Source organism: Talpa occidentalis, unplaced genomic scaffold (genome assembly GCF_014898055.3).
Source record: "Talpa occidentalis isolate TD23 unplaced genomic scaffold, MPIMG_talOcc4v2.1 talOcc4.7, whole genome shotgun sequence".
In the NCBI taxonomy this organism is placed as follows: Eukaryota; Metazoa; Chordata; class Mammalia; order Eulipotyphla; family Talpidae; genus Talpa; species Talpa occidentalis.
In genome coordinates, this window is record NW_023605083.1 from 104873734 (window position 1) to 104898246 (window position 24513).

Genomic DNA, 24513 nt, shown 5'->3' on the forward strand with positions numbered 1-24513 from the left:
TAGAATAATACAATCACCCAAGGCTGACTGAAGAAATAGTAAACCTGAACAAACCAATTATAAGCAAGGAAACTGAAACAGTACTCAAAATTCTTCCAAAATACAAAGCCCAGGACCAGATGGCTTCACAAGTGAGTTCTACGAAACATTCAAAGATGAACTAATATCTATCCTGCTAACTCTTTCAAAAACTGAGAAAGAAGGAATACTAACAAATATATTTTATGAGGTCAACATCACACTAATACCAAAACCAAACAAAGAAAACACAACAAAAGAAAACTAGAGGCCAATCTCCAAAATGAACACAGATGCTAAAATTCTCAATAAAATCTTAGCAAATTGAATCCAACAAAGCATCCAAAGAATTACACACCATGTCTCAGTGGGAATTATTCCAGGGACACAAGGATGGTTTAACATCCAAAAATCAAAAAATGTAATTCATCAATCAACAAAGAAAAAAAATTTTTAAATATAATCATAGGAATAGAAGGCAAGAATGCGGGCCTCCCTGGTGGCGCAGGCAGTTGAGTGCCTCACTGTGAAGCTGTCGGCAGCCTCTACAGCACGGGTTCAATCCCGGCCGGCCAGTGAGAATCCCACATGGTAAAGTAGACCTCTCCTGTCTCACCCGCTGCTCCCCTCAGCAGTGTATTTCGTCAGTCTATCTGTTCTGTTCCCCGCTCCATCACGGGTGAATCCTCTCACCCTCCCGCACATCTGGCCTGTACCCCGTTCTTGTATAAAAATAAATAAATCCTTAAAAACAAAAAGAAGGCAAGAATGCACTTCATAAAATTCAACGTGGATTTATGACGAAGGTCACTGAAAAACTTGCGATAAAAGGAACATATCTTAACATAATAAAAGCTATATATGATCAGCCCACAGCTAATACCATTTTCAAAGGTGAAAAACTGAAAACCTTTCACGAAGCTCTGGGACAAGACAAGTATGTTCGCTCTCCCCAATGTTATTCACATACCACATACCATTGCTAGCTAGAGCAATTAGGCAACAGAAAGACAAAAAGGAATCCAAACTGGGAAAGAAGTAAAGTTCTCATTATTTTGCAGATGATATGATAATATATAGAGAAAACCCTAAATAATCTATGGAAAAAAATAATTAAAACAATAAGCCAATTTAGTTAAGCAGTAGGTTACAAAATTAACACAAAAATATCAGTAGTATGAAGAGGAAGAATTTAAGAAAACCATCCCATTTACAATTATACCAAAAAAAAAACTAAGTATCTGGGAATAAACCAAACAAAGGAGGTAAAAGAACTACACAAGGAAAATTACAAAACATTGTTAAATAAAAAAAAAAAAGAAGACTCAAAGAAAAGGAAAGACATTCCTTGTCCACAAACCAGAAGTATCAACATTAACAAAATGGTGATCCTACCAAAAGCAATATACTGATTCAATGCTATTTCAATAAAAATCCCAACGGCATTCTTCAAGGAAATGGAACAAAAATTGCTGAAATTCAGATGGATTGACAAAAAAAAAAAAAAAAAAAAAAAACACTAGCCAAAGCTCTCTTCACTAAAAGAAGAATAATGGGTAATATACTCCCAGATTTCAAACTATACTACAAAGCCATAATAACAGAAATAGACAAAAACAAAAGCTAACACACAGACCAGTGGCACAGAACTGAAAGCCCAGAAATAAAAACACACAAATATGGTCAACTAATCCATGGCAAAGGAACAAAGAATATACACTGGAAAGGACAGTCTCTTCAATAAATGGTACTGGAAAAACTGGACTGCCACATGCAAAAGAATAAAGCTAGACTACTACCTCATACCATACAAACAACTCAACTCAAAATGGAAAAGACTTGGATGTAAGACAAGAAACCATAAAATACATAGAAGAAAACATAGGCGAAACACTCCATGACATAAACTTCAGACACATCTTTGAGGACTCAGCTCCAGAAGCAAGGAAAACAAAGAAGAATATAAATGGTTGGGACTATATCAAACTAGAAAACTTCTGTTCAGCAACCAAAACAAAGAGACACCCTACTGAATGGGAGAAAATATTTGCACACCCTGCAAATGACAAGGCAGTGATATGGAAGATCTACAAAGAGCTCACACAAGTAAACAAAAACAAAGCAAATAACCCAATCAAAGAATGGGCAGAAGAGCTAGAAAGACATTTCATCAAAGAAGTGAAAACAGCCAACAGGCTTATGAAAAAATATTCAACATCACTTATCAAGGCAATGCAAAATCAAAACCACAATGAAATACAACTTCAGGGCCTCCCTGGTGGTGCAAGGGATTGTCTTAGCACTACGAAGCAATCTGCAGCCACTTCAGCGCGAGTTTGATCCCCAGCCAGGGAGCTACCCACATGGCACAGCAGACCTCTCCTGCCTCACCCACTGCTCCCCTCAGCTGTATATTTCAGTAGATTTGCCTGTTCTGCTTCCCACTCTGTCTCTGGTGAATCCTCTCACCTCTTGCACCTCTGGCCTACACCCAAGCTCTTGTATACATAAATAAATCTTTTTAAAAAAGGAAAAAGAAAGCAATACAACTTCCCACCTGTGAGAATGGCCCATATTAAAAAACCAGAAACAAGTGCTGGTGAGGATGTGATGAAAATAGAACTCTTACACTGCTGGTGGAAGGTAAACTTGCTCCTCAAAGCACTAAAAATGGACCTACATATGACCCAGCGATTCTACTCCTACCAATCTACCCAAATGACATAAAAACAATAATTTGAAAAGAAACCTGCACTCCTATTTTTACTGCAGCATTAATTATAATAGCCAAGATATGGAAACAACCTAAATGCCCCAAAACAGATGACTAAATCAAGATGTGATACACACACACACACACACACACACACACACACACACACATGGAATACTACTCAGTGATCAAGAGGATAAATATGTCATTTAAGGCAACATGAATGGAGTTGGAAGGAATTATGCTAAGTAAAAAAAAGTCAGAGGGGGGAAAGGATAAATATTGGATGGTTTCAATTATATGTGGACTATAGAGGAACCAAACGAGTTATGAATAAAACAAAACTTGCAGATCTGAGGCATGGAGGAGGGGAGGGAAAGGAAGAGTTAAAACAGGCAGGGAATAGCACAAGGGACTACAGTTAAGGATCATAGCAACGATGGTAGTGGGAGAACTAGGGGAAATCTACACCTGAGGGAGAAATCAAATTAACAGTGATATAAGAAAATAACAATAATAAAATAATAATAGTAACTTAAAAACTCCAAAATAATCAGCAATTAAAAAAACCTCCTAGAGGGCCCTCCCCTGGTGGTGCAGGCAGTTGAGTGCAGCGCTGTGAAGCTGTCCGCAGTCTCTGCAGCACCCGTTCAATCCCAGCCAGCCGGCGAGGGTTCCACATGGCGCAGCAGACCTCTCCTGCCTTACCCGCTGCTCCCCTCAGCAGTGTATTTCGTCACTCTGGCTGTTCTGTTCTCCACTCTGTCTCTGGTGAATCCTCTCACCCTCCTGCGAATCTGGCCTGCACCCCGGATCTTGTATGAATAAATAAATAAATCTTTAAAAAAAAAAAAAAAAAACCAAAACCAAAAACTTCCTGGAATAATCAATTAGAACAAGGTTGCAGGATACAAAGTTATTGAATAGAAGTCAACTGCTTTCCTATATACCAACATTAACAGAGGAATCTAAAGTTAAAAATATACCATTTCCATTAACACACCCCAAAATGAAATATTTAAGTATAAATATAACAACATATGATAAGATCTATATGAGGAAAACTGTAAACTGATAAAAACAATCAAAGAACTAAAGAAATGGACATTCCAAGTTCATAGATAGCAAGTCTCAATATTGTCAAGTGATCAATTTTTCCCAATTTGATTTACAGATTCAATGTAATCCCAATCAAAATCTGAGCAAGTCATTTCACATACACATCAACAAACTAATCCTAAAGTTTCCATGGAGAGAAAAAGAGCCAGGATGGACAACACCACAAGACTTAAAATATCTACTTAGTATATCTACAGTAAACTACACCACAAGACTTAGTATATCTATAGTAATCTACACAGTGTGATACTGGCCCCCCCCCCAAAAAAAAACTGACAAAATTTATGGAGGAACAGAATGCAGAACCTAGAAATAGACCCTGACTAATATATTCAAGTGATTGTTGACAAAAGAGGAAAGGCAATATGATGAAACAAAGATAATCTCTTCAACAAATAGTGCTAGAACAACTAGACATCCACATGCAAAAAAAAAAAAAATCAATCTAGACACAGACTTTACACACTTCACAAAAGTTAACTCAATATGGATCAGACCTAAATTTACAATGCAAAAGTACAAGACCCCTAGAAGATAACATAGGAGAAAAACCTCAATTGTCTTGGTTATGCGCAAAGGCAAGATCCATGAATGAAATAATAGGTAACCCAGACTTCATTAAAATGAAAACTTCTGCTCTGAAAAAGACAACATCAAGAGAAGGAGAAGACAAGCCACAGACTGTGAGAAAATATTTGCAGAAGACACATTAGAGAAAGGACAGTTATCTTAAATATCCAAAGAACTCTTAAAACACACCAATAAGAAAAGAAACAACTCAATTAAAAACTGGGCCCAAAACCTTAACAGACACCTCACCATAGAAGATTTAAGGGTGGCAAATATGCATATGAAAAGACGCTCCAAATCATATGCTGTCACAGAAACGCAAATAAAACATGATATCACTACACACCAATTTGAAAGGTGAAGTTGACACCATCAATGCTGGTAAAACTGTAGAGTAACTCAATCATTGCTGGTAGAAATTCAGAATGGTTCAGCCACTATGGAAGACAGTTTGGCAGTGTTTTACGCAAATAAACAGACTTTTACAATATGATCCAGCAATCATGATTCTTGGTATTAACCCAAAGTAACTGAAAACAAATGTCCACACAAAACCCTGCACAAAGATGTTTATAGCAACTTTATTTATAATTGTCAAGACTTGGAAGCAACCAAGATGTCCTTCAGTAGGTGAATACATAAATAAACTGTGGTACATCCAGACAATGGAGTATTATCAGTACTAAAAATTAATGAGCTGCTAAAGCATGAAAAGACATTGAAAAAGTTTAAATGCATATCACGAAGTGAAAGATGATCATCTGCAAAGGCTATACATTGTATGAGTCCAGCAATACGACACCGTGAAAAAGGCAAAGCAATGGAGAGAGAAGAAAGATGAGTGTTGGGAGACAGAGGCTCCATGGGTCAATGTCTCCCTGCAGAGTTCAAGGGAACTCATCCTGGCTTGTCCCAGCAATGGTGAGGGACCACGCCACCTCACGGAGCAGCGGCGCTGGGAGCAGCGCAGGACGAGGGAATGATTACTCACGGCGCTGGGAGCAGCGCAGGACGAGGGAATGATTACTCAAAGTCCAAGTGTGTTGGAGCAATGAGAATCCTAGAAGGGCTACCTCAGGCAGTAGCATGCAGCCCTGACCCAAAGGCAGACTTGCATTTGTTAGAATCAAACACAAAGACGGGGTAAGAACGTAGGGCGTGTACATGCATGGGGGATGTTATAGGGGATGTAAGCTGGAGTGGGGTGACCAGGGGCTATTGCCTGGGAGGCTCCACTGTTCCTGCTAGTCAAAGCATATTATCTTTATTCTCTCTTCTTGCCTAACTTTCTGCTAATATTTTCAAGTGAGGTATTTCAGCTGATCTTGCTAATGTGTTCACAATATCTGCCTGCTGTTTGCAGCAGATATTGGTTTCCCAGTATGTTCCTCATACCAGGACTTTTGTCCTTGGTGAGAGGACTCCTGCCTGACTGTATGCCTGGCAAGAACTCCGGGTATTAAAACAATAGCCCTGAGAACAAGGAAGGCCAGGGATCCCACAGGGTCAGATCCAAGTGAATGGAACTGGACAAGCAGAGGAGAGAAAGGAATGGCACCCAGACCAGGGAACAGCATACCACAGCCTGCAGGCCAGTCTGCACCCTGTTTTTATGTGGCCCTCGGGATGAACATGGCCTTTACTGTTTTCCAAAGGATTTTTAAACTTAAAAAAAAAAAAGGTATGACAAAGAACTATAAGAGTCCCACAACGCCTAAAATATCTGGTTCTTTGCTTAAAGAGTTTGCTAACCCCTAAACTAACTCTGGTTCCCAGGGGAATCCTTCAGAGGGTAAAAGGCACTGTTAAATATCAATTACCAGAAGCAGACTGGTAAAAATTTGGCCTTTTTCTAAATTTTTCAACTTTGCCTTTCTAGCTGCTGGCACTCTATGGAATCTGCCCTAGAGATGAGGGCTGAATTACACTCTCCTGACCGCACATAAGAGGAGCCTTATATAAGTACTACCGATTACTTCTCCTGGCCTGCAGTGCCCACCAATGCCTTCCTTCCTACCAAAGGCAGGGTGATCAACTAGGGGAGGTCTAGCTAAGCTGCCCACCCTCTGAGCCGGGGGCCCATTCTCTGCTCAACCTCACAATGGCAACTGTGCCTGGCCAAGGCATGCCTGTGATTTAGAAAGGTAAATTTAATAAGGAGTTGGGTGGTAGGAAACAGAATTTGAATAAGTCATTCTTCTTAACCCCAAAAGCCACCTACACGTGTACTGTATGAAAATACAAGCTTATTTTACTTAACCATGACAATCTGCCAGTGTTAATTCTTCAACAAACTTTTTCCAATTATTCATCCCATAAATTATTTGATAAGGACCTTCAATGGAACAAGCACTGTTCCAGCAATGGGCCACTGCACTAATTCCAGTGAATGAGCTTCTCTGCAGGAGAAGCAGATGATAATAAGCAAGTAAAAAATAAATTCAGGAACCGAAAAGTGCAAAGATAAAGCTAAAGAGGAAAATGTGACGGAGGGTAGAAGGAGGAAGAGGGACCTATTCTGAGTAAAATCACAAGGGAACAACTCTCTAAGGAGATGACATGAGCAGAGGCCTTTCCAAGTACTAGAAACAGTAGGGAATGAAGTCTGAAGACAAAATCTTGTCCAGCAATAACATGATCATGGGACCAAGTGCATGAAAAGTAGCAAGAAAAGGTAATGTGGCCAGAGTGTATAACCTCATTCATTGGGTACAGTGCTGCTGGACCAATAACCACAAACTGAGTGGAATTATCCTCCAGTTCCCAGGCAGAAGTTGAATGTAGGTTGGCAGGGCAACATTCTAGAGACACTAGAGAATGAGTAGAACCCCTACATTTCCACAGCTCTTGACTCATGTCCCTTTCCCTGTATCACTATGACTTTTTTCCCCACCACTCTTCTCCTCCTCAGATTCTAACTCTCCTGCCTCCCTCTTACATAGACACTTGTATTCACATGGAGCTCACAGATCATCCAGGATAATCTCTCCATCTCAAGATTTTTAATTTATTCATACCTGTGACAGCCCTTTTGTCATGTAAGACCACTTATTTAATGATTCCAGAAATTAGGACACGGACATCTTTGGGAGACCATTATTCAGTCTACCTCACTCTTTATGTCTGAGGATTACTAAAGAGGAATGTGGTGAACCCTTCGTTGATAAAATCACTTGGACTGCTTTATGAGAAACATACCATAGTGGGGTAAAGATGGAATCAGAGAGATGAGTTAGCAGATTACCTTTAATACATACTTCCCATTTCTTAAAAAAAAAAAGTCTCTATAGAGTACACATTATTTAGGTAGTATCTTTTTAAAAATGGATATAAGTTCAGAACTGAATTAGCAAAAGCCAATAATTATTACTTCCTCAGAAAGGGTATGAGTAAGTACTCTGAGTCATTTTTAATGGCATCTCTGCAATGTTCAAATGAAGAAATTAAAATTAAAGTAATTATAATATTAAAGTTTACATTAAAAAAGAAAAAAGGCCTGGAGTCAATGATCTAAGCTACCATCTTCAGCAGCTAAAAAATGAGTAAATTAAACCCAAAGCAAACAGAGAAAATAAAGATCTCAATGAAACAGAAAACAGAAAAGGAAAAAAAAAAATCAATGAAACCAAATGCCTGTTCTTAGAAAAGATCAAGAATAATAATGTCTTGCCAGAATTTTAAGGAGAAAAGATGCAAAATTGTCAATACCAAAATTAAGAGGCAACACCACCACAGATTCAGTAGATACTAAAGTAAGATAAAGGACTATTATGAACAACTTTATGCCACTAACTTTGAAAACTAAGATAAAGCAGACACTTTCTTTAAAAGACACAAACTACCAAAATTAAAAAGAGAAACAGATAATGGAATAGCCCTATATCTATTTAAAAAAATTAAATTGATATCAGAAATCATTCCACAAAGGAAGCTCCTAGGCCAGAGGGCACTGTTGGTGAATTTTACCAAACAACTGAGTAAGAAATAATACCAGTTCTATAAAACTCTTTCAATAAAATTCATTTTATAAGACCATCACTATCCTGATACCAAAAACAGACACAAACAAGAAAAGCAAGAGAAAAATAACTACAAACGAATCAATCTCCCATATGAAGATACAGTAAAATCCGTCAACAAAATTGTGCACTGAATTCAATAATATGTAAAAATGATAATACATCATGACCAAAAGGATCCATTCCAAATAAAAAGTTATTTAATATTTGAAAAATAATCAATTTACCATATTATGATCCTGAAAATGAAAAACTAGATACAAAAAAAAAAAAAAATTGACAAAGTTCAACCTCTATTCATGGTTTCAAAAAACCAAAGTAGTAATAAAAACTTTTTCAATCTTACAAAGTACACCTATGAAAAAAACTACAACTAATATTATAATTAATGGTGAAAGACTGAAGGTCTTCCTCTTGAAGGTGAGTAAAGGCAAGGATGGACATTCTCACCTGTAAAGTCAGAAGGAATGAAAACTCAAACGGATGTCATAAGAAAAAATTAAAAGGCCAACATACAGCAAAGGAAGAAGCAAAACTGTCTTAATTCTTAGATGACCTGACTATGTGTAAAACCCCAAGGAATCTACAAAAAAAGAATCCTAGCTAAAAAGTGAATGTGCCATGGTTGCAGCTACAAAATCATAGTGACAGTCAACCGTATTTTCCTATCCTAGCAATTAAAACCTAAGTATAAGTTAGAAATGTTAATTACCTTTGTATCAAAAAAATATGAAATATTTAGGAATAATTTTAACCAAGTATGTCCAAATCCAAGACTTACTTGTTCATAGTAATACAGACAGTAAGCAGCATTGAGAGCTACCAACCTGGAAATTCCCCAAACTCCACTGTTTATGGGGTTTTATGGAGTTTTCATTATACAGGCACAATTGATTAAATCACTGCTTATTGTTGACTAGTTCAATCTCTAGTCCCTCTCCCCTCTCTGGAGGTTAGGGGAACGAAGCTGAAATTTCTAATCCTCTAACCCGATGGTTGATGTTTCTGATAATCAGTCCCCATCATACAACTATCTAGGGGCCCCTGCCTTGAGTCATTTCATTAGCATACAAACGCTACTCAGGAAATTCCAGCACAGAAATTCCAGTAAAGAAAAAGCCAAGTCATAGAGTGGTAGAGAAAATTTGCGAAACATTCATTAGAAATAAGGCCCTCTATCAAATATATATAAAGAATTCTACAATTCAATGACACATCATCCTAATAAAAAACATGGACAAAATATCAGAACAAATACTTCGCCAAAAAAAAAAAAAAATATATATATATATATATATATACATAGGCAAGTATCAAAAAAAGCACATGAAAAGATATTCAAAATATCATTAGTCATTAGAAAAATGCAAACAAAAGCAATGATTTATAACAACATACGTACCACAAGATAGCTGAAATATTTAAAATTGACAAATGCAAGTGTAAACAAGGATACAGAGAACTTACGTCTCTTATACACTGCTAGTGGGAATACAAAAAGGCACAGTCATTCCATAAGGTTAGCAATTTCTTATAAAATGAAACATATAGTTATGATAAAACTCAGCAGTTGCACTGCTAATTATTTACCCAAGAAAAATAAAAACATGTTCACAAAAAGGTGTATGTGAATATACACAGAAGCAATATTTATAAAAGTCAAAAAATTGGGCAAACCCAAATGACCATCAGCTTCTATATAAACTATGGTATAGCTGTACATACATACTCAGCATCTAAAATGATTACTTAGCAATAAAATGAAAATCATAGTCAGCAATAAAATCAAACTACTAAGCCATATAACATGGGTGAATTTCAGAGCATTAAGGTAAGGCAGCCAGATACAAAAGATCACTTACAGCAGGATTCCACACAGAGTTCTAGAAGACAAGACCATTGTAAGAATAAGATGAGAGGCTTAAAGGGTCAGAGGAGAGAAAAGACTGACTGAACATGGGCACAGGAAAGTTTTTTAAGTAATGAACTAGGCTCTACAGCACAACTACAATCACAGTTCAAACATCAGTTAAAACTCATCAATTATATACTTAAAACTGGTCAATTTTATTGCAGGTAATTAATAATCCAATAGAACAGATATTTATTCCATAAAATGATATACAACAAAAGAACCCTAACTAGCTAAACTAATACAAATTTGCAGGTATCTATACTTTCACATTTTGATATCAAACCTCAGAGAATCTTAGTCAAAATCATAAATATAACTTAACCTCAGATTGTGAAAATAGTGAATAAATTCACCAGAGGCTCCCACATATCTATCCATGTCATGACATCTATATCTATGTGAACAATACACATAACATTCAACAAAGCATGTTGACAATTTTAGTGATAAGTTTTCAGTCAGAACACAATTTACTAGAATTCAAAAGCAGAAGCAAAACTACCCTTACTTTTAAAAAAAAAAAACCCACACTAGTATAATTCAATGAAACACTCAATTTAGAGTTCTAGATACAGAACAATTACTAAGAATTGTTTATAACCTATTTGAGGAATTTCAAAGAAAAAAATCCTCAGTCTCAGTAATTTCTCATAAAATTGCATTTCAAAAATTTTATGGTTACAATAAATGTCCTTTGCTACTTAATGTTAAAACACTAAAAAAAATAAAAATAAAAATAAGCCTATGTCTAAGGTTATTTGTTTATACCCTAGTCAAACCAAACTTTCATAATTCCAATACAGGTAATATATTAAAATTCTGCCTATCTAAATGTTTTGAAATAGTTGAATTATTTCAGCTTTCCTCTATGTGCATATATGTGGGGGAGAGAGAAAGAGAGAGAGAGAGAGAAACAAGGCAAATAATTTAAGGGAATAAACAAATCATTTCTAGAAATATTCGGGCCAATCTTTTATATAAAATCTAGTAGCCAGTGTTTTGCAATGAGCTTTGACTACCAACATGATAGTTCTCTCAGAATTGTAAGAGAAGTACAGGCAATCCATTAACCCAGAGTGGTGTTCTAATCTACAAAACAGAATATACAACAGTGAGTGCAAACCTGGACTCAAGAGTATGGCATGGTATTTGAACACATAAATGTACAGGACTGCTGTCTACAGTGATGATAATCATATTTTTTTTTACCTGCATCTAGATATTACTGTGGATAGCAATGAGAAGTTCACTGAAATACATTATATATATAAAATCAGAGCAGTATTTTGATATAATACATCTTTTCAATCAACATAGGACCACTTTGATGTGTAACTGCATAAAATTTTAGAACTTACAAAGGAGTCCTCATACTCCAAAAGGACTAGAAGCCTTTGCAATAAAGAAAATCCTGGTCTAGGAGTCAGAAGTAGATCCAGCGAAGCTGCCACCTTTCACCAGGTCGTTAACCTCACAGGAATTCTATATAATAAATGTGTCTGAATTGTTCCACAAGGTCTCTTTTTATTCTAAAACTTGTTCTGCCAAATGCTGTAACAATAATTTAGAACACTTAAGCTTTTTATTTTTGGAAACAAGCAAGATACCACTGGAATACAGATGTACAAAGAAACCTTTGTGGGGAAAGAAGGAGAAGAGAGAAAATGAGTAACTTTATGAAGCTGGATCAGCTACAAGAAAAATCAATAAATGAGTACAAGGGGTTTTTGAGGACTTTCTTTCTGAAGATCACCACTTCAGAAGAGAAATTAAGGTTCTAATTATGTGAATGCTATCTAATAAATGAGGCCTAATAAAAACAGATTTTTATACTAATACAGTTTATGATAAGCCTAAATATTATTTAACTATGTAGAGAACTTATTTATATGGAATTAAACTTAATGTGTACACACTAATAAAGACACACTAGACTATTTCAAACATATATAATAAAAGAACTTCAGAGAAATTCAAAGAATGGCTCCATTATGTACTCGAAGTTACTTAAATAATTTGTCCCACCTTTTCTGTTACTCAAACATTGATCTTTTTCTTTGACAAAACAGAGAGTTAAAATGTAGAACTCTCCTGATAAAATTTTTGTTGACCCTTGAAATTATTTAATCTTTCAAAAGATCAAAAGAAATCTGATATATTACTCAACATGCTTCCCAAAAGCAATCTATAAAAGATAGCTGTAAACTGTACTAAAGTATTAGATTCTTTTTCAAAGAATGCTTGAAGATGCAAAAACAGTGGGCAGCAAAGAAACAAATACAATGAAAAGAATTCTATCAGCGGGCCTCCCCGGTGGCGCAGCGGTTGAGTGCTGGGTTGCGAAGCTGCCAGCAACCTCTGCAGTGCCAGTTCGATCCCCGGGGCTGCTCCCCGGCCACCAGAGGAGGGTCCCACATGGCGCGCAGGCCCCTTCTGCCGCCCGCTGCTCCCCTCAGCAGTGTACTTTGGTCCTTCTGCCTGCTCTGCTCCCCGCTCTGGCCCTGGTGAATTCTCTCACCCTCCCGCGCTTCTGACTTACCCAGTGCTTGTATAAATAAGTAAATAATAAATAAATCTTTAGAAAAAAAAAAAAAAAAAGAATTCTATCAGCAATCATAGCACTATAATCACAAAACCTGTTACTACAAGACAGTAAAGCTAGTATGCTGAAGGGTTATTCTGCCCTCACAATATCACTGTTACTCCTCAAACATTCATATCATTCCTTAATTATTATTCATAATCAAACATTCATAATATTCCTTAAAAGGCCCTCAAGCTGCTCTATAGCTCCCCAATAAGCCTCTCAATGACCCTCAAGAGGACCTAAGTGCTGTGACCTCACAGCCATCATTCACCTGGTCCCACAGTCATAGATAAAAGAATCTTAATTCTCTCAGTAAGAGCTTTTCAAATTATTTAAGAAAATAACAAATTTTAACATATGTAAAGGGTTTATAGAAGCTATTAAAGAGTTATGAATTACTGACTACTGCACTGTGCTTTCCATATACTGCCACACAGAAGCCTCCAACAACCCTACCAAATGGATAGCATTACTCAGCTGTGACAGATGAAAAAGGAGATGCTGCACTAGCATAATTTAGTCCCCTAGACAGCAACAGCAATAACCTGCACATTTTGATAACTAAACTGAAGTTAAAACTAGTCCTTTTAGGTATGCTACATTATGTCAAAAGTCAAAATACCATAAAATTCTATTATATTTCAAGGTAGAAGTCACAAAGTTTTGAAGGTTGAAAAACTGAAGGCCCTTAAGAATGATCTGAAGAATATTTAACCATTATTAAGACATCGCTAAAGCAATCTGTCTAGAAATAACTTTTCATGTGCTTATTAACATTGTCGCGGTTATATGCTAAACATTCTATAAATACTGATATATATATACTATCATAATAAATATACAGAATAAACTGCTATATATATTATTAAATATTTGACTACCTCAAGTGAATTATCCCATTTTTTACTTTTACTGAAAAAAAAAAGTTATGTTCCAGTCAACTTCCACTTTCATCAGCTTAGTAGTTAATTACTAATGATACTACATTATGATACTACATTATCATTACTATGGCTCTTAAGCATCAGTATTTCTAACTATTGAAACAGACTCAAACGCATAGCCTAGAAATACAAATACGGAAAATGCAATTCAGCTTAATCTTTAAGCTTTCAATAATATTATAAAAATGGGGGGTAAAGTATGTCTTTTGCTGCTGTAGACACCAATTAAAAAACCCAATCAGTGGACATATACTTAGAAGGCACTACTTCAAACATCAACTTTCACAGCAAGTATCCACACTTAATGCACGGGGCAGCTATTGGGCTATAGTAAATACAGAACACACTGCAATGAGAAGGAGATCCAAGTTTTTCTGCCCACCTGATCTTTCATAAATATTATTTACATACTGCAAACAAATATTTTAATGGCTTGAATTATTTTTTTAACTTCGAAAACAAGTCACACATTGTAAAAATTTCTAATATTGACAAAACTTTTTTCTTGGAAAACAATAAAAACAGACTGAGAGAAATTGCTGGTAATAGAATTCAAACCACAGAACACTTTACTGGAAAATGGACAATTACTAAAGAAAAATCATACTACTGTTTACTTTCATAATAAAATGCATTTATATACCTGCACAGAATATCCCTGGGACTTCACTCCTGACTATTATGGTCCGCACTTTCTTATCAGATTTTAAAGCATCCACAGATTTTGATAGCTAAATAGAAACAGGGAGAATAAAGAGAAACAGGGTGAAAAGTCATTTCAAGTTCATGTCAAAATGTCATCTTAATGTTAGAAGCCAAAAATTTAATCCTTATACTCACCATTTTTATGAGATTTTTACTGATAGAATTTTTGGCATAAGCTCTGTTTATTCCAAGCACCACAATTCCTAGTTAAGAGGAAAAAAAGCACAAGCACTTGAGTTAGTGAGGTGTCGGGGCACAGGCTCACACACACAGTTGTTCAACTGGAGACTCTCTGCCTCCTCACTGCAAGGCGCTTATCCTTATCTTTGTGTTTAGCTTTCTTTTCAAGATAAGTACATTTTTCAAGACTGTGGTATTTGTAACATATTTATAAAATCAACCCTGTGCTTTATATTCACTGTTTTTCTTCAGTCTTTTCTTAGAAAAGAACTTGATGACATCACGTCCCCTTCAATTTATCTCTTCCAAATCATCATACCAAAGTTATCTGCCACATGTAACTAAATTGTACCTCACTAAGTCATGACTTAGAGGGAGGCCATGCTTATGACGGAAAATTCTCACTATTAGAATACTACTTAAAATATGGTTGCATCACCTTCAACTATACATAGAAAAGCTAACAAAACCTTGTCACTGACAAGTAATGCAGGTTCAGCTGTTTTGTATACCAGGTGTTAACATCTCATTTATTCTGTCACCCTACGTGGTTTTCAATATTTCCATCTGAGGTTTCACTCATGACTTCTTTCCCATACACATCACCTGAAAGCACTTCCATTTAGAAGTCCAACAGGCAAGTCAAACTCAATCCACAGAAACAAAGCTCATTCTCTCTCCCACTTTGCCCATCTCTGCCTCCAAACTCCTCTAATTTTATCAGATATCATCATCTAACCACAGCCTCCCATTCCAACCACTGCAGCCAGATCAATTTTCCGAAAACGATTCTATACACAGAATTCAGTCCTCCTTAAAATTCTTTAATTAGTTCTAAAATATCTGAGTTCAAAGACTTTGATATTCAGTCCCACACAACGTTCTTGTCCCAAGTAAGCACAAATTGCTTTTCACCTGGTTGGGGATGGTATGGAGGTGGACAGTCATTATTTACAATAGGGTTAAACTGAAGACAACACCATGTAAACATGTCTTCTCTGGGGCGGGGGGAGGGAATGTGAAAACCCATTTTCAAAGATGAACTTCACCTCTGAGTAGAATAAATTTACAAAGATCCCAAATTATCTCAGTATAGAGAAAACTATGAAGAAAAACTGGTACCTAGCAGGCTCAACATTAAGTACCTGAATGACCTTGGGTAGGTCCCAATACTAATGACAACAGCTACCACTAATGGAGCACTTTAGTATGTGCCAGACATTGTTCCCAGCGCTTTGTTTATTAACTTATAAAATCCCCACAACAACCCAAAAGGTAGGTAGTATTTTTATCCTTCTTGAAGACATTGGGGCTTGGAAAGGTTAAGTAACTACCTTTAGCTAGTAAATAGCAATCTAAATCCACATTTGAATGAATGACTTTCCCACATTGTTCAAGCTTCAGTTTCCTCATGAAGAAAACCAAAGGGCTGAAACTAGATGTGTTCATTCTAATATACTGAACACACATTATAGTGCTCAGTCCTCAAGGAACAGCAATAGGAAGGGAAATCAAATGAACCAAATCAAACACTGTATAATCCAAAATGCTTTTCACGCTACAAATGATAGTACAGTAACTTGTAACCATGAAATGGTCTGGTGCAAGATGGGATAGTAAAGGAAAGCTTATCCAAGCTTATCAATTTGAGTTGAGATTAGAAAGATGAGTAAAGGTGGGGGTGGGAATGGGGTGGGGGTGGGGAAAGGATGGCTGAATTTCAGGCAGGAGCAATACAGGACAAAGCATAAATAGTAAAGGCCTCCATTAAAGGTCACATCACTCAGGAAGAGAAGAGAGAGATCAACAAGAGGAGAGGTCAGCATTAGCCACATAAAGTTGGTGAGGCAGATAATTATGGGCCCTGTTAAGAATAAGGAGTAACCAGTAAAAGTGTTTCTAAGTGAGTATAAACACACACATATTAACAAGCAAGGAAAATGTTATTTCTGTATTTGGAGATGATACCAAAATTATATCGGCTAGAAGTTTCAAGGTACAAGCTGCCATTCAGTCAAGAGATAAAAGGTCTAATTAAGGTTAGTAGATCTAGACAAGAAGGAAGTGAAGAATTCCAGATCTATTTGACAAGTAAAACTTTAATAAAATAGTAACAGAACAGAGAACTAGAAGGAGTCATGAGAAGTGTCTACTAGGTGTTTTGCTTCAGCTATTGGAAGAAATAGATGACACTGAATTGTAACAGGGTGGTCCCCAGGAAAGGGGGAGGTTCCCTGCCCCACCCAAGGGAGGGTGGAGCTGAGCAGGGAGAGGAGAAGCTGCAGAAGAGATTGAGGAAGGAAGCAGGATGGAGCCAGAAGGAGACCTGGAGGAGGCACATGGAGCCTAGAGACACGTGAAGAAACTGCGCTTGTCTTTTGGTCATGGACTGGGTGACACAGATGTGGGTGAGACCCATGGGGAGGTGAAAATGGCAGCTTTTATCTTGATGTTGATTTTGCTCTTTTCCTTCCAGGCTTGTCTGGTTGTTTCTGACCCTTTTCTGTGGGTCCCCACTGGAAGATGCTTTAGATTTGTGGCAGGTTTTGGGGCCTTGTTCTGGGCCGATCCCATATGGATGGACTTTTACCCACGAGGGGATGGGTAACTTTGGGTGCTTCATTTAGAAACTAGACTCTTTGCCTTACCTGTATTGTTTCCTAGTTTTATTAAAGTTCCTTCCCATTAAAGTCTCATATGTTTTGTGTTGATGCGGCGGATGGCAGAACCCATTTAGAATAGGCAAGTTTGCGGGGTTTGGGCTGCCCCTCTCCCTGTCCTATAACAGACTGACACAGAACTATTAAAGATAACAGGAATGTGAGGGTTTGGTTTTGAATTAAAGTAAATCTGGACTGCCTCTGAGACATCCAAGCTGATCACTTCTGAGACCAGAGTCTGAGGTCTGAATGCTGGGGCTAAAATCCCAATCTGCCCCTTTACTTGTTGGGTACCCTTGTGCAAGTCACTTAACCTCTCTGACCCTCAGTTTCTTAGTCTGTTAAGTGAAGATACTCAAGGTTCCAAATTCGGTGGGACTATTGTGAGGATCAAATAATATAATGTATGTAAAGCTTACAACAATTAGTACTATCCCTTCTGGCACAAACAAGCAAGAAATACAAAAGTGTTACCACAATACCCATCTGATATGATACTGACATTACTACTAAAGGTTAAAGTGCCATCAAAATGCTTCTACCATAGTTAACTTCAGCAGTTTGGGTCCCAGGTTTGAGACCTGATGATTTGGGCACTTCCACTTAAAATAGTTGGAAGATTGCTCTGTTATTTAAAATGAATCATCCAGTACCTAAGAATTGTATCATCAAGTATATCAGCAGGCCACCAATACCCCAAAATGGAATAAAATCTTAGCTTTTTCCAGCAAAGTGTATCATTTTTTGTTTTGTAATTGTCTCACTTTCTTTCATAATCCAATGACTTCTCAAGGAGTCAGTTATCACACAACCTAACCACAACTCTGTCCAAACTCAGGAAAACTAAATGCTATTTAATTTTTTGCCTTTTATTATAAATATTTTTTACAAATCCTCTTCGTATTTCTTTCAGGTACTAATGTAGGTTTTTCGTAAAAGTAAAGTGGTATAACGTGAACTTTCACAAAGTAGGGGTTACGTGTTATATGCCAATGAGAAATCATTTCCCTTTGACTTGGCATCAGTGAGAGCTGAATCTTATAATTTATGCTGTCAATCCCCACTCTCATGTCCCAATGCAGAATTATTTTGATTTAAAGTAAATGTGGTACAGATCATTTGTAAGAGTACCTTTCTGTTCTGCTCCCTGATGGCATGTAATTTATCTTGGCCTGTCAATCCTTCTTCAATTCAGGCTATTTTATCATTTTCTTATCATATACAAATAAATTTGATCTGTTATTTTGCTCCACACTCTATACTTTGAAGCAGAGGAAGTGGAACAGATGGAGGACACTGCTGGTTCTCAAAACAAACTTTATTCAACGATGGTCACAATTCTGACTGTGTAGGTAATTATGAAGAAATAAAATAAATTGGAATTCAAGAAAGGAGTCTTCTACCCCCAACAAGTAGAGAGATAGTTCTAACACTTTCTCCTAACACTGAATACTTATATTACTGCTATTCTCTACTCTGCAGATCTCTTAAACGTTCTTATCTAAATTTATTCCTAAGCATTCTAATTTGTACTGCCATCAAAAAGAATGGAATACTTAGGAATAATTTAATAAAGACTGTTAAAGACTGTACACTGAAAACTATAAAACAACACTGAAGGAATTAAGGGAAACCTAAACAGATGACAGCACCTCCCAAACTGATACGTACAATTCTTGTCAAAATTTCAACTGCCTTTTTTGCTGAAAGGCTGAATCTGAAATTCAAATGAAATCACCAAAATCATCTTGAAAAAGAAGTTGAAAGATTGAAATGGAAGGCTTAATCAGGATACTTCTTGATTTCAAAACTTACTTCAGAGCACAGTCATGACAACTAATAAACATACAGATTAGCAAAACTGAATTCAGAGTCCAGATATAACACATATATATAGACAATTGATTTTCAACAAGGATGCCAAGGCCATTCAATGGTGACAGAATAATCTTTTCAGCAAATAGTGGTGGAACATCTAGAAATTACCCACAAAGAATGGAGCTGGATCCTTCCCTCACACCATAAACAAGTATTATCTCAAAATGAATTAAAGACACAACTGGAAGAGCTAAAACTCTTAGAAGAAAATATGAATATAAATTTTCAGGACCTTGGATCAGGCAACAGTGTCTTAAATATGACAACAAACATATAAGCAACAAAACAAAAACAGATAAGTCAGATGTCACCAAAAGTAGTGAAAAACCACCCACAGCCAAGGAAAAATATTTGCAAATCATACATCTGTTATAAGATTAATATCCAGACTATATAAAGAATGCTTACAACTCACAACAAAAGACAAAACAAAAACAACTGAAAATGGGAAAGGGTATGAATAGATATTTCTTCAAAGGAAATATTCAAATGGCCAATAAGCACATGAAATGATGTTCAACATTATTTGTCATTAGGGAAATGCAAATAAGAACCACAATGATCATCATTTCACACCCAGTAGAATGGCTAATGTTAAAAAAAAAAGTGATAGTGAGGATGTGAAAAAATAGGAACTCTTCTACATTATAAGTAAAAGCACAAAACAGTGCAGTTGCTGGAGAAGAGTTTGATAGTTTCTCCAAAAAATAAACATAAAATTACAATATGAGTCAATTATTCTATTCTAAGGTACCTATCCAAGAGAAATGAAAACATATGTTCAAACAAATAATTATACACAAATCTTCAGCAGCATTAATCATAATACCCATAAAGGCAACAAATAAAGGTCTGAATACATGCTATAGCATGGACTAACCTTGAAATTGCTAAGTAAAAGAAACCAAAAGAGAATACATATTATATGATTTCTTTACAAAATATGGGATAGAAAGTAGATTAATACATGTCACTTTGGATTGATAAAAATGTTCTATAATTGGGTTGTGGTGATGATTGCACAATTTTAATTTTATGACGTGAATTATACCTCAAGAATATGATACATATGATTTAATCAGTTAAAAATAAAACTGAGCAGATGTAAAAAGACCAGCTAACAGACCTCTGCAATAGTCTATCGAGTAATGATGCTGGCTTGGACATGAGCAGTGTTAGTAAAGACTATGGAGAAGGACGTGAGAGCAAAGGTAGGAGGGGGCCCAAAGGACTAAGATGAAGGGTTATTGGCCCTTTGGTGGTAGCCATGGTAACATACATTTGAAGAGGTGTGAACCTGTACTCCTAAACATATATGATGTTATAAACCAATGTTACCTCAATAAAAATAAGCCCAAAAGTAAATAAATAAAAAGAACATGCAGAAAGTAGAAAGATTTCAAAGACCTGATGATAACCCAGATGTGAATGATGAGGATGGAGCTGTATCAAGGAAGACTTGCATTACACTTTGACTTATTTGCTCTACTTCTACCAGAAGTTGTTCCAACATGGTTCATAAAGATGCTATCTGAAATGGTTCACAATTATGAGCAGAAGCCTTGACAGACTGGGTAAAGATTGACAGGGGGAAAGGAAAGGAGAGATCCTTGTAGGAACTAATAAACATGCGCGCGCGCGCGCGCGCGCGCACACACGCACACACACACACACACACACACACACACACACACACTCTCAAACAGAAAAAGGCAAAGCTTAGATGTGGCTGAAGGGAGAAGACACTGTGAAGGCCTGCCAGCTGTAAAGATTTGCTGGCAATAGACAGTCATGAAAGACTTTTAACTGAGCAGAGAAATTAAGTTTAGCCTTGAAACAAGGGTACTCCTCCTGGGCCTCCCCTGTGGCACAGCGGCTTGAGCGTAGTGCTGTGAAGCTGTCCATCAGCCTCTGCAGTGGTAGTTTGATCCCAGTCCGCAGGCGAGAATCCCACATGGTACACCAGACCTCTCCTGTCATGCCCTCTGCTCCCCTCAGCAGTGTATTTTCATCCTTCTGCCTGGTCTGCTCCCTGCTCTGTCTCTGGTGAATCCTCTCACTCTCCCGCGCCTCTGGCCTGAACTCCAGCTCTTGTATAAAAATAAATAAATCTTTTTAAAAAAAGAAAAAGGAAAAAAGGTTACTCCAGCACCAGTGCAAAGAATAAACTAGGAAGAATGAGCACAGATGAGCTGGCCTATAAAAGAGGATTTGCAGCAGACCAGGAGAGAGCTCTGATAAACCATCAGCAGAACATCTACTCTCAAATTCTAAATAGGGTAAAGAACAACAAACGGAGGAAACTTGGTTATATAACTATGCCTCTGCTACAAATTACAAGTATGGAACCCAGGCAGCAATGAGGGCTTGCTCACCTCCACCAACCAACAGAGACTCACGGGGATGAGAGCAGTCCAGGGCTCCTCTGACCCAGAATTCTCATAATCCCAGTAGGCTTTGAACTAGACTCCATGAGAAGCAAGGGTAGGAGGAAGATTCTTCCACCTGCAGTATCCTTGACCTCATGCTTCTCTTTGAAAGGATTACTGCTGGCTCAATGGTAAAGCAAAGCAAATCATAAATCATGTTAGCCAAGCCTGCATTGTCATTCTTGCCAATCCTCAAAGTTAGCTGGGTCAATTTACTTAAGAAACCATGATGTCCTAACAGCTGAATTTTACATTTAAGATAACTGGAAACATCTAGATTTATTAAATTATCTTGTATGCTCTAATTTCCTCTTTTAATCCATTTGAGTGTAACTTAAAATTTTTTAAACATTTTATGCAAATTTACTTTCAATTGCATTCATTGAAGTCATAAAGAAAAAATGCAGAATATGGTGCCTATTACTAGATGTATTTCAACCCCTTTGTACCTAATGTGCTGTAGATATACCTAAAGTAATTGAAATCCCAGAGACACTAAGCTTACTACTCAAAAGTTGGTGGTATTCACAATTGTAATCATGCCAATGCTAATCTACTTTGCAACTGAATTTCTCAATATTCTTCCTGTCATGCCACACTACAGTCACATTTGCCTTACATTATTTCCCAACACACCATGTATGCTCTGGTATCTGCCTAGAATAATCATGAAACAATTTTAAAAAATGAAGTAATTCATCACACCGGAGCACCCACAGTGAGCTAGATACTTCGTGGACAATTTGTATCAACAGCCTCATTTAATCTTCAGAACAGCTATACAAAGTTGGCATTATTTTTCCTATTAGACACTGAGAAAGTTGAGGCAGAGTATATGGAAGAACCATCACTAACGTGAAATCCCACTGCTTGTTAAGGCATGCCTTGAAACTGCTTTATCTGGCGAAACCCTAACTTGACCCTCAGAATCTCCTCCTCTCAAATCTTTCAATCTCCCCAATTGAACTGATCACACGCCCCTTCCAGGTAGTTCAGTACATTGTTCTTACCAAACTATTAAAGTCATCACTTTTTAATGACCACTTATCTTCCTCACTGTACTAGAAGCGAGACAGCAATCGTGACTTAACTCGTGTTGCCCTTCTTAACTCGTGTTGCCCTTCTACTTAACAGTATAAGGTGCTCGATAAGTGCACGACAACAATAATTGACACCTTTCATAAACCCATTAGCTTTACTCAACACTGCAGTGAAAGGAACTGAATATCAACAGTAATGCCTCCAAATCTGCCCCTTCCTTCATAGCCCTTCCTCCTGCACTACAGTATTGCTAATGCATCTGTCTCCTCCCACTTAGGTAGCTCAAGGGCAAGATCAATATCATCCACATTTGTGTCCCCAGGGCTTAGTACGGTAAAGGAGAGGCCCAAATAATGCCCAAAAAATGCTTAACTAAAGTGAAATACTCCCCCAAAATAAACTCTATGATATAAAACGAGCAGAAGGGGAAATTATTCCAGCTGACCAGATTTAAAGATTCTCCAGAAGTGCATTCTCATAGCAGCTGCTTAAACTCTCCCCCTGATATCCGAGTTGACAGAAAGCAATAACAGAGCAGGACCAAAACCTGTAAGCGAACACACACACCGGGTTTGTTGACCTTGGCTTGTCTAGAGATGAGGGCAAACTGCGTTTCAGTCTCCAGCGCTGCGTGGGGTCACTTTTACAGGTAACCTGCTCGATAGTACACCTTTAGGCACCAAGGAGGATCAATGCTGTGGTGGGGGGAAGGGAGGAGCCTCGATCCCAGCCCCCAGCTGACACTCGACCTTGCGGACCTTTCCAGGTCAGGCAGCCGCAGGCGCCGCGACCCTCACCTCGGTTCTCCTCCTCCAGGTATCTCACCCGCAGCTCGTCCTCCGTCTTCGCATCAGAGCTGTAGCCCCTCCGCGGGGCCGCCATCCCGGCAGCGGGCGCCCAGACCCGGGCCCAGATCTCCGGACCGACCCGCGGGCTTGTCAAGGAGCCGGACATCCTCCACCCGGGGCCAAGCCGTGCACAGCAAGCGGCCACCCAGCGGGCGCGGCCGGCCTGCAAGGACCCCAATGCAACCGGCGCCGCCGCCATGTTGTCTGTTTACGGCGTGGGTCAGCGGCTGCCGCCCCGCCCCCGCGCACGCACGCCGCACGCACGCCCCCGGCCCCGCCCCTCGGCCCCGCCCCTCGGCCTCTCCCCTCCCTAGCCTGGGGTCTGGACATTCCAGTTTCCACTTGTTGCACTGGCACGAGGTGTCATGACCGGTACAAGCAAGGCGGAGAGAAAGTAGTTCTTCGAGGCTGTAAAATAGTTTAGGGGCACATATTTATAAGAACTCCCCAGAAGACTGTGCCCTGGGATCCTGTGTTAGATGCAAAGGTGAACTGCAATGTGTGGTCTCCTGCTTGGCTGTCAGTGCAGTAGCTGGACTGGGTTACTGGTGAAGTCGTTGTTAAATATTCCTATAATCATATACTATGCTTACTATATGGAGTTCAGGAAGGGAGTACGAATAGCCGAAATGATAAGGGATCCTCTGCATAAAATAAGTCCTGGGGCTGAAATGCACAGCATGGGAACTATAGGTGATAATATTGTATTGCATATTTGCGAGTTGCTAAGAAATAAATCTTTAAAGTTCTCCTTACAGGAAAAAAATGTGTGGCTATATTTGGTGATGATGTTAACTAAACGTGGTCATTTCAAAACATACAAGTCATGTTGTGAACCTAAAATTAGTATGTTATATGTCAACTGGATCTCAATTTCTTTAACTATA

At 37.9% G+C, this 24513-nt stretch overlaps 1 protein-coding gene across 1 annotated transcript in view; it reads right to left on the reverse strand.

Moving 5' to 3' along the window:
- AUH (AU RNA binding methylglutaconyl-CoA hydratase) overlaps positions 1 to 23833 on the reverse strand; it is a 119468-nt gene extending 95635 nt beyond the window's left edge. Inside the window, exons 1-3 of the mRNA XM_037494512.2 lie at positions 23576 to 23833; positions 14726 to 14793; positions 14529 to 14616 (exon numbers count right to left, since the gene is read on the reverse strand). Coding sequence (XP_037350409.1) covers positions 14529 to 14616; positions 14726 to 14793; positions 23576 to 23825 — 406 coding nt within the window. The 5' untranslated portion in view covers positions 23826 to 23833. The remainder of the gene's footprint in view (positions 1 to 14528; positions 14617 to 14725; positions 14794 to 23575) is intronic.
- Positions 23834 to 24513: the final 680 nt, after the last annotated feature.